This window comes from Rutidosis leptorrhynchoides, chromosome 4 (assembly GCF_046630445.1).
Source record: "Rutidosis leptorrhynchoides isolate AG116_Rl617_1_P2 chromosome 4, CSIRO_AGI_Rlap_v1, whole genome shotgun sequence".
Lineage (NCBI taxonomy): Eukaryota > Viridiplantae > Streptophyta > Magnoliopsida > Asterales > Asteraceae > Rutidosis > Rutidosis leptorrhynchoides.
In genome coordinates, this window is record NC_092336.1 from 49,614,252 (window position 1) to 49,625,914 (window position 11,663).

At 36.3% G+C, this 11,663-nt stretch overlaps 1 protein-coding gene across 1 annotated transcript; it reads right to left on the reverse strand.

The window, feature by feature from the left end:
- Positions 1 to 4,958: 4,958 nt before the first annotated feature.
- LOC139843464 (small nuclear ribonucleoprotein SmD3b-like) lies at positions 4,959 to 9,481 on the reverse strand. The gene is made up of 5 exons (XM_071833543.1): positions 9,196 to 9,481; positions 6,446 to 6,498; positions 5,468 to 5,534; positions 5,300 to 5,356; positions 4,959 to 5,022 (listed from the first exon to the last, which is right to left on the reverse strand). Exons 1-5 carry the CDS (start codon positions 9,352 to 9,354, stop codon positions 4,975 to 4,977), a joined length of 384 nt encoding a protein of 127 aa, XP_071689644.1. The 5' UTR covers positions 9,355 to 9,481; the 3' UTR covers positions 4,959 to 4,974.
- Between the last annotated feature and the right edge of the window lie 2,182 nt (positions 9,482 to 11,663).

Genomic DNA, 11,663 nt, shown 5'->3' on the forward strand with positions numbered 1-11,663 from the left:
CTCGGTTTTGGGAACAGTTTCACGAAGATATGGGTACACAATTGAAATTGAGCACGACGTATCATCCTCAAACGGACGGTCAAACCGAACGTACGAATCAAACATTGGAGGATATGTTACGGGCGTGTATTATTGATTTCGGTGGTAGTTGGGATGAGCATTTGCCTTTGGTGGAATTCTCATACAATAATAGTTATCACACTAGTATCGGGATGCCACCTTATGAAATGCTTTATGGGCGTAGGTGTCGAACTCCAATTTGTTGGGGTGAAGTGGGTCAAAGAGAAATCGGGAGTACCGATTTGGTTTTGGAGACGAATAACAAGATTGATATTATTCAGGATCATTTGAAGAAGGCTCAAGATAGACAAAAGTCGTATGCCGATAAACTTAGACGCACGATCGAATTTCAAGAAGGTGACATGGTGATGCTTAAGGTTTCGCCATGGAAAGGGATTATTCGGTTTCGAAAATGGGGAAAGTTAGCTCCTCGGTTTATTGGGCCACTTAAAGTTTTAGATCTTGTTGGTGAAGTCGCATATCGTTTGGAATTACCTGAAGAGCTTGCGGGGATTCATAATACGTTTCATGTTTCTCATCTCCGTAAGTGTCTTTAGGAATGATTCATCTTGGGTGCCATTAGACGAGATTGAACTAAACAATAAGTTAGAGTATATTGAGGAACCGATTGCTATCCTCGATGAGAAGGTCAAAAGGTTGAGACATAAGGAGGTTAGGACTTTTTAAGTCCAATGGCGTCGTAGTAAAGGTTCCGAGTTTACTTGGGAGCCCGAAGAATTTGTGTTAGTTTATCTTCCCTCTTGTCATGCAGCTTGGATCGCGAGGACGCGCTCCGATTCAAGTGGGGGAGAGTTGTAAGACCCAAATATTTCACCGTACATATGTGTAAATATGATCTTTGAAGTGTGGGTGTTCGTTTCATAATTTAAAAAGAAGGCAGAAACTGGTCTGGGCGTTTGGCGTGCCGCGCGGCCTTTTGGCGCGCCGCGCCACTGATCTGTGACAGATTCCCTCCTTTTTAAATTAGATATTTTGGGGGTAAATTGGTAAAATCACATGGGGTCCGACTTTAAGGCCCTAAACCTGTTGTTGGGGCCTCATTAACTCCATTTCCACCTACATTAACCTCATCCATTCAATTTTAGAGAGAGAGAGAGAGTTTGTCTAGAGTGAGAGAGCTCAAAATAAGGAAGAAGAAGGTTGAATCGGGTCTAAGTGCAAGCTTTAAAGTTGTCCATCTATCCTCTAGCTTCGTTTTGGTAGTAGTGGTATGCTCTAATCTTAACTTCCTTGTTTAATTTGATTAATGGTTAGGGTTTGGGGTAGATGATGAACTTAAAACCCATTTGTGAGTAAATTGGGTGAAATTGGGTCATGTAGACTCAAAGATGACTAACTAGGGTTTTTCAAGTATAAATTGTTGTTTATAAGCCTTAATTAGTTAGTAAAATTGCTAGTACACCTATATGTATGTAAGTGGGCGTTGTGTGGGTTAGTGGATGACCCGAAATGGGTGTGTTGACCTTAAATTGGTTAAACGGGTCAAAATGGACCTAGGTTAGTTAGTGTTTGTGATTAATGCATAAACCTTGTGTTGAAGGGTGTTTTAAACCTATCATGGCTAATGTTAGGGTTTTGGTGTGAATTGACCCAATTTTAGGGTTAAGTGTCCAAATGGGTCAAAATGACCTAGTAATGGTGAGTGTGTGAGTTTGACCAACTTGAATGAATGATTGATTATATGTACATTGTAATAGGTGCGTTACCTTGAAGTTTCAAGCTTGGTTTATCGATTCACCGAAGACGTAAGGTGAGTGGAATAATTATATACGTAGGTATATAATGTGATTATTTGTTGTAGCGTGAGATGTGAAGTGTCGATGTACTAAGACACCACATTTTACGTGACGAGTGAAGTGTCGATGTGCTAAGACACCACTCAAAGTAATATGACGGGTGAAGTGTCGAAGTGTTAAGACACCACCCGGGGTGAAGTGTCGACGTGTTAAGACACCACCCGGAGTGAAGTATCGATGTGCTAAGATGCCACTCCGAGTAAGTTGAAGGGTGAAGTGCCGATGTGTTAAGGCGCCACTCGAGGTGAAGTATCGATGTGTTAAGATGCCACCTCAAGTAAAATGAAGAGTGAAGTGTCGAAGTGCTAAGACACCACTCTGGGTGAAGTGTCGACGTGTTAAGACGCCACCCAGGGTGAAGTATCGACGTGTTAAGATGCCACTCGTGGGGTTAGTGTGCGAAGTGTTAAGTGCACTAATGGTAGTTATGAACTCCGACGGTCTTTAAACACCGTTCCTTGTTCGATTGGTTAACCATGGTTATTGTGTTGTAGAGTAAGCATATTATATTTGTTCAAGTTAAATATGCTATTCTATGCTAGTTTGGTTATTGGAGGTTATAGCTTGTATTTATGACGATAAGCTAATTGTGTTTGCTAGCATGTATACGGTATGCGTGTAAGTGTTTGCAAAGAGATATATTATATATGTATGTGTATAATTATTGCATTCACTAAGTGTTAGCTTATTCTCTCGTTGTTTATCTTTTTATAGGCTCCGGCGTGGACAAGGGTAAGGACATTATTTTGAATTAAAGATCCCGCTTTGTTGATTGGGGGACGCTTTTTGGATTGAGTTAGCTTTTGGAGTTTGACCGAGACTTGGGTAGTTTAACCCCAAACACCGTGCTCGTAGTGTCGTTTGGAAATTAAACTAATGTGGTCGAAACTCAAACTTTTGTATGAATTCGTAAAACGGCCGACGTGGGCCTCACTTTGTAAAACTTATTTTATGTTTGAATCGTGTTAGTTTTACATATTGGAACTTGTTGTTAAAAGCGTTTCGTCTAAATAGGTCGGGAAGTGGCCAATCTTTTTCACGTTTCAAGACTTTTTGGACAGACAGGTTTGGCGCGTCGCGCGGGGTCCTGGCGCGCTGCGCCAGTAGCTGATCAAACAATTTTTTTTTTTTTTGTTGTTGCATATTTCGTTTGCATAAGGGTTGGGTTGTTACAGGAGCGAATCGAGATAACCTGGAATAGACCATCGTCGCCTATGGACCGTTCCCATGTGTCTATGTTGTTTGAGAGAGTGATACGAGTAATCAACTTTTGCAAATTGCGTCTATGCTGTTTGAGATAGTGATACGAATAATCAACTTTCGCAAATTTTGTACATCTGCCTTGGGGCAATGTCCCCTCTTGACCATTACCAAGACCAAGAGTTGTTGACGAAACAATCGGATAAATAAATATCCTTGTGAACCACTAGCTGGAAAATACGTGGGTATCTCAATTTCAAGGCGTCGTCTCCTCTCAAATTGTCGTACCAAAATCTGAAAGATGTGCCATTACTAACCTTAACCCGCGGTGTGTTTTGTGGAATGTAGCCGCAACTTTTAAGCTTTATTAAGGGAAGCCGGAATATTCGACGACACATATGTGTCACGCGAGGAAATCGGCCCATCCAACCCTTCATTTGGGCCATAAACAACTACAACCGTGGCCCATTCTGAGTGTGGGTCAACCTTTAAACGCGAAAGCCAATTGAATAAAAATGTTTGGTTGAATGCATGTAGACTTCCAATATTTAACCCATCACACTCAGGAGATGTCTAAGGCTTGTTCCCACCGGATCCAATGCATTTTTTTGGAGTCGGTCGTGCTATCCCAAAAGAAGCTTGCACGGATACTTTCAAGCTTATTAGACATTTATATAACGCGAAATAATAAATGCCCAAACTTCCTAATACCGCTTTTACGAGAGTTAATCGACCTCCAATGGAAAGTAAATTAGCCTTCCACACCGCTAACCATTTTTGAAGCGATAAATAAGAGAATCCCAAGTGTTAACCCGATTGGTATTAGTTCCCATTAGTAGGCCCAAATACGTGAATGGAAATGTGCCTTTAGAACAACCCGACTGTAAAGCAAGCAAATCTATCTCAGCATCCGACGTACCAAATCCATAAAGGTGGGATTTAGATATGTTGATCTTCAAACCTGATAGCTCATAAAAATTGCCGAGCACTTGTAAAATGCCTTTGAGATTCGATCTACTCCAATCAGAAATAAAAATAGATCGTCCGCATAGAAAATGTGTGAAATTTTGACAGGAGGATTCCTGATCAAAGCTCCCGTAAAACAATAAAATTAATAAAAACTACTGTAATAATGACATTATTTAAACTTCGTACATTTTGCCTGAGACACTATGGAGTAAGTAGTAGAGAGCAATTCCAACTCGAATAGGTTCACATTTATATTTTGAGTGTTTGGTTTAGTCGGATATATAATATTTCCTCTTCAAGTCAGTAGATAAAAAAAAAAGTAGAATTTTTACTCAAATGTATACAACTATACACTATAATCGTAACCGTTTTGACCATTTTCAATTGCCAGTCTAAGATATGCTATTAGTAATGTTTAAATTTGTGACCTTACTAATTGAGACAATAGATTAAAGACTGTAGTTGTCATTCCGTCCCATTTCAAGTGTCCACAATGCTATTTGAAACACCACATTTCAAGTTTCCAATTAGAGATTACAGTACGGGGGAAGATTTTCTTATTGATGGAATGTGAAGTTAAGGAAATTTTTTTGCAACTGTATGTCAAAAGTAATCAAAAGTACGTGAACACTTGTAATAGAACGAAAAAAATAGTAATTAAGTTTTATGCTTTTAATAGATATATAAATGAAAGCATTTTAAAGTGTGATCGTAAAAATAAGCTTTCAAATTTGATGAACGGCAGGTTTGACGCATATTTGAGCTTTCAAGAATCATTCACAAAATGCTTAGACTTTAAATCCAGTGTCAATCAATCTTCAATCTTACATAACAAAGTAGAAACCTAATTGACATTGATTACTCGGGATCTGTCTCTCGAGATGATACATTTGATCTTGATTCAAAAAAAAAAAAAAAAAAAAACAGATTATCGCCCTCTAACAGGAGCACCACCTCCACGACCAGCAGCCTGAGCCTGTATAACAGCAAACACCATCAGTAAACGGTACTCTAAAAAAGTCAAAAAACAAAAAACAAAAACAGTTTCCCTTTTACAAGACATCCAAATCATATTCTAACTACTAACTGTACACAAATGGGAAGTCGTATCAGCTTTCACTTGATAAAAAAAGATTCGGATTTGCTAGTGACATTTGAGGCGCTTCATTGAGAATCATAAAAAAAGATTAGGGAGTTCACTTGGCATCTGTTTTATATTTTGCAAGAGATAATAGTAATATTCTTATACTTACCCGAGCTCGCATAGCAACAGCACGACCCCTACCAACACCAAGTGCTGAACCTTTGCCCTGCAATAAATAAAAATTGAGTTAGTTAAAGAAGGCTACATATCTGGAAACAGGGACCCTCCAAGAGTGACAGGGGCGTAAATTGAGTGAATTGGATAATAATAATAATACCTTAATTCTAGCTTCTAAACGCTTGAACATGGGAGCGTTCTTAAGCATGTCTGGTATGATCATGAACCTGCAATAACTCATTAGGCTCTACTTATACGTGGTAAAAACAAGATGTAATAGTGAATCCGTTTATTTGATGCGCAAACATGACCCATAAACACGTAATAAAAAATTACAGAGAAGACTGTGTATAATCAAAAGGAACCTTGGTGTTGTTTAGTACCATTGAACCACTATGTTGACATTCTGTGGCTATTAAAAATAATTAGTGGTTTACACAAAGTAGGGGCAATAATATTGGTTTCCCAAAAAACGAGAGAAAATCTTAAATATAGTGTAATAAAACGGTTTTAAGCCAAGTTCATTGATGACTGACCCTATCATGAAAAACGTTGAAAAAGGCATGTTAAACATTCCGTACCTAGCCATTACAAAAGTAGTAAAATGATTTCGTTTGGTGAAAACAAGTATGGTTGTCAATGGCTACAATTTTCAATAAAAGTAGAAAAAATTGATATCAACAATGCCTCGGATTTTCCTTATGAAGATGGAGATGTGGAAGGTTCAAATGAGAACAAGTAAAAGTTGAAAAACTTGTAAGAACCACAATAATACGTAACTGTTCAGATGTGAACATTGATTAATATTTGTTCAAAAAAAAAAACTTTAAAAAGGTAAGATTACGTACGAACACATTTTCAAATGAATAGTTCAATTGTGAACATATCGGTTGAAGTTAGTTAAATAAGTATTTTTCAAGGTTCAATTGATTCTTATTAACATTTATATTTAATATTTATTATGTGAATAATAAGGTACATTTATGTTACTCACAAGTTCTCAATTTCTCAGTAGTTACCGTTTAAACCTCTGTCTATGTGTACATCTATACATGTGCATGTGTGTATCAGTGAATATATTTGTATCTATGTATAGAAAGATATAGATATAGAACACATCTCAATAAGAATTACGCACCTGACTTTGCTGCCCCGAATAAAGACATGCTCAAGTTGAGCCACCTTTCCATCCTGCAAAAAATACCAACATCAGTCTACAGTATTTGCAGAAAAAAACTATTGTTATATAAATTCAGCGTTTGATGTCCTTCGTTTAAAATTGAAAAAAAGACATTTAATTGTATTAGTGAATACATTTTAGGTATTGAGTAAACAACAAAAAACGCTATTCTCTTTTAAATAAGTTTTAATATTTCATGTTAGGGTATTAAGATTCTTCTTCATGGTACTCAAAAGGTGTAACATTTATTGTTATGACAATATACTTTATAACTTCTCACTGGAATTAAGTTTATTTCACATAATCTCAAATCAAAATGATGATACTTCACCTATGTTGCATCCCGTGACCTCACTAACAATACAGTAAAAATTAATAATGCATTACTATAAGAACATTAACAGTCATTTGGGGATTAAATTGGATTAAAATTCCTAGATTGACTTCATTTTTACATGTTTATTACCCAAAACATGTATCGGAATGTGCACAATTCACCCAGTTACGGGTCTCGTCGCCCAGGGGGCTCGTCATCCAGGGGTTTTACTCGCCAGTGGGACCCAATGTGGTTGTTGCTAGGGAGGTTTCCTCCGCGAATCCAGAAGAAAAAAAAACACATAGTTTTCATATTGAGCATGTCCAATTTACATTTGTAGTTTTTTCTTTGTTTAATACATAATAAATGTTTGACATGGGTTCTAAGCCCTTTACTCAAAATGAAAACAAGATAAGTCAGTTGATTATTGAACTTTTGGAAAAAAACAAGGCTCATAAGGCTCATTAACATCTTGCACCAGATTAACACTGAAAGACTGATATAATCTGAGACAGAAATAGCGAGTCAGTAACATTTTTTTAGTTTTTGCATTTCTTATTCTCAGTTTATCTACTATCTAGGTATAATGCTCAATCTTAAGTACAAATTTCTGGTGTCCCAAAAAGCTACAACTTGAAATGCTAGACCAACAGACAAATCTAGCAGAAACCCAATTAACCATATACAAGATGAGATCAAAATTCAAAATAAATAAAAATGCATATTGCGTTTCTACTTCAGCCACTAACTGTAGATCAAGTACAGACATAAATCCTACCATAGCTTATTGCTATGCGGTAAAACTTCAAGATGTGCAAAAAAAAACAATAGTACAACTATCAAAAGGGTGGCACAACATGCACAGATAAATAATATAACACAAGAAAGTAACTATCAGAACTAGGATAAGTAGTCAAGTAAAGTCACGCATAATATAATAAAAGCGTACATAATACAGACAAAGTTATATCGATTTATATACATGTATTTGCATTGCACTCGCAGTGGCAGAGACAATGGTGGTGGTGTAAGACATGAGAGAAAGGACGATGGCATCCGTGTGTTTTGAAAGTGTGTAGTATGTGTTGTTGTATTAAATACAAGAACCCATTAAGTAATTGGTTATACGGGTAGAGATTTAAAGAGTTTGACCAACTTATTGAAAAACTTGACCAAATTTGTTTGATATAATAGTATGGAAGTATAGATACAATATATACACAAAGACATTCTGACATGGATAATTAGAAGACTAATATGTCAATAGAGGAAAAGTAAAATTACATATTTTCAAAATAATAGCAAATCTCTAAAGCATCCACCAACCTAAAATATTATAATCCATTTTTTCATGTAGCCCATGTTTTGTGTAACTAGAGAACTGCTTTATTAATGGCAAATATAATGTATTTCTGTTGCATTTATGCGATATCCTCGCTTTAATCATCTACTAAACATCACAATCAAGGTATGCCAGCAAAAAACATAACTAGCTGAACCAGAACTAGATATCAGCTTTCATAAAAAAAAAAAAAAAGAAAAAAGAAAAAAAAAAAGAAGAAGATCGCCAGATATATAAAAGATACGATAAACAAGATATTCATCCTAGATAAGTGAGATTGCAGTTTCACATGAACATCAAACTCCTTACCCCCATGGTGTTTCTCACTAAACTAATTTATCACAAGTACACTCTTTAGATTGGTGATGATAACAACCAAACACAGTTTTCATGCCATCATAGTAAAAATGTGACACAATCTTAACAGTTGACATCATAATAGTTCACAAAATAAAGTACAGTAGCATACAATTTGAAGATTGAGGGGAGCATTTCTAGAAACTATTCATACTTGGCCATAACAATTTCTGAGAACATTAAGTGGAGTTGCATTCTATGAAAAGCCCGAAAACATTCAACTTGCCACAGGTTCTCAACTATGACGGCTCTTTAAGAAGCTATTATAGGAATAAGAACTATAAACTAATTAGTCATAAATTCCGCACTATAGTAGCCTTTTTAACTAATTCAGTCATGTACAATGCTAGCAAATGTCGATCTGTTCACACACCATACATCAGTTCTACACCTCTATAATACAGCAATAGTTTCAATACGATATCGCAAAATCATAATAACCTGTCAAAATCTCAATAATTCCTGCACCTTTTCATACAATTTGTTAAAGGTTAGGGTTTAGGGCTTTTAAACATAACATGATCATTTAATGTTCGCTAATCGTTGAAAAAAAACAAACTTTGCCCTAGCAGTCAAGTTACTCTAAAATCTAGGGTTTATAAGTGAATCAATTTAAGCCAAAATATAGATAAACGGAAATATAAACTATGATAAACCGAAAACATAGAATTGAAAAAATTAGGGTTTAGTAACCTTAGCAGTGAAGGTGATGTTTTCCAGCTGACAATTCCAGTTATCTTCACATTCAATCATACTTCCTCTATAAACTTCGCCGCTTTTGAGTTCCACGGTGACTATGTGTCCAGCGGCCTCGTGAAGTAGCTTCACCGGGATACCTAAACTCCGACTCATATTTTGCTAAGAAAACGTGAGGTGTGATCGGCGGCGAGGGGTTCAGGGTTTTTGAGAGCGGCTCGAAATATTACGAAAACGGTCCCCTAGCACTCAAATATAATTCTCTCTTTCCCCTATTCGCGATTTTGGGTCTCAAGTAAATTACGAAAATGGTCCTCTAGCTAGGGTTATACTACCACTTAAACATTACGGATCACTAATTGGGTCGGGTTTTTTCCCGGTTTAGTCCTTTGTCCGGTATTTGATTGCATAAATACTACTCACAACATCCAAATTTAATACTCCATATTAGGCACTAGGATAACACTACCTTCATCCTATATTGGTGGCCCTAGGTATATGAAGCAGTATTGGGCACTAGGATAACACTACCTTCATCCTATACTGGTGGCCCTAGGTATATGAAGCAGAATTATCTGGACGCTATGGCTATTGTTAGAGCATACGGTTATCCTACTCTTTTCATTACGTTCACGTGCAATCAGTGGCGAATCTAGGATCAAAACTCAATGGGGTCCCGAAATTTTTTTCTATTACAAATTATGTTTGAAAGGTATTTTAGTGGTCGTTTACCTTCAAAAATCTATAAATCCTGAATATATATGGGGGCCTATACTTAAATTTAGTGGTGTCCTAAGCAATTTGAAGGGTAGATTATTAAAAAAAATTCAAACATGTGGGGTCATAGGACCCCATAGCCTCTAAGGTAGGCTCGCCCCTGCGTGCAATCCTAACTGGCCAGAAATACTTAGGTATTTAGAACCACTAGGGTTGAAACCTGAAGACAGGCCCGATATTAGCACAAGGGTTTTTAAAATTAAGTTGGATTCTCTTATTACTCAAATTAGAGAAGGAAAGTTGTTTGGACAATTAATAGGAGGTATTACTTAATGTTTTTGATTGTTTTTCATCACTCAATTTAACAATTATCATACAAATTTTAACTCCATGTTTACTTTGTGCAGAATTATATGTTATCGAATTTCAAAAAAGAGGTCTCCCAGACGTTCACATTTGCTTATTCTTAGATAAAACAGACCGAGTACCTAATGTAAACGATATAGACGATGTCATATGTGCTGAAATCCCAAATAAAGATGACGAACCAGAATTGTACCAGCTTGTCTCGGATTTTATGATGCATGGTCCGTGTGGATCAGAACACCCAAAAATGCCATGTATGAAACTAAAAAAATGTTCGAAACGTTTTCCAAAAGATTTTACAAATGAAACTCACTTCGACCCCGATGGCTTTCCATTGTACAGAAGACGTGAAGTTGGGAATTATATTATGAAGTCCGGAACCAGACTAGACAACAGGTATTCAGAAATTCTATAATGTTTTTCAAGTATAATTTTCATCAATTAACCCATTGAAGTATTATCTTTTAATATTTTCCTTTGATATTAATTGATTTCAGACACGTGGTTGGTTACAACAAGACTATATTGAAACAGTATCAAGCTCGTATCAATGTCGAGTGGTGTAATCAGTTGGGATCTATTAAATACTTATTCAAATATATCAACAAGGGTCCAGATCTAATGTCTGTTGGATTTGTAGAAAACAACTCAAATAACAATAATCAGGTTCGACAAAAAAGTAATGATGAAATTGCTGAATATTACAGCTGCCGTTATATTTCTTCATGTGAGGCATCATGGCGATTATTCGAGTACGAATAATCCATAGAACACCTGCTGTTTACGGACTATCATTTCACTTACCTGAACAGCAACCGATTGTATTTGATGCAGAATCTGTTATTGAACTTGTGCTTTCAAAACCATCAGTTGGTGCATCACAGTTTATTGAGTGGATGGCTAGAAACAGAATTGATCTAGAGGCGCGTCTGTTCACTTACATTGAATTTCCTAGACATTATGTATGGAATTCATCCGAAAGGATCTGGACTAAACGTAAAATCGGCAGAGTTGTTGGTCGAATGCATTTCGTGCCACCAAAATCTGGAGAATGTTTCCTTCTAAACAAGGTTAGAGGACCTACGTGTTATGAGGATATACGGACTGTAAATGGAATCGTTTATGACACATTTAAAGAAGCTTGTTATGTGACAACCCGGAAATTTCCAACCAAATTTAAACTTTAATCTTTATATGTTTCCGACACGATAAGCAATATTTGTTAAGTTAAATTTCAAGAATTTTAAACTATGTTCATACATTCATTCAACCTCGACCAAGTTCTAACGATTCACGAACCATTAAACGAATATGATTATATATGTATATGTGTATATATATTATAACTTGAAACGTAAACAAAATATTAGATTAAATACTTT

Excerpts from the sequence above, each read along its gene's own strand:
- LOC139843464 (XM_071833543.1), bottom strand. The coding sequence starts at position 9,354 with ATGAGTCGGAGTTTAGGTATCCCGGTGAAGCTACTTCACGAGGCCGCT. Across the intron at positions 6,499-9,195 it reads ACATCACCTTCACTGCTAAG|GATGGAAAGGTGGCTCAACT; the intron begins GTTACTAAACCC and ends TATTTTTTGCAG. Across the intron at positions 5,535-6,445 it reads ATTCGGGGCAGCAAAGTCAG|GTTCATGATCATACCAGACA; the intron begins GTGCGTAATTCT and ends GAGTTATTGCAG.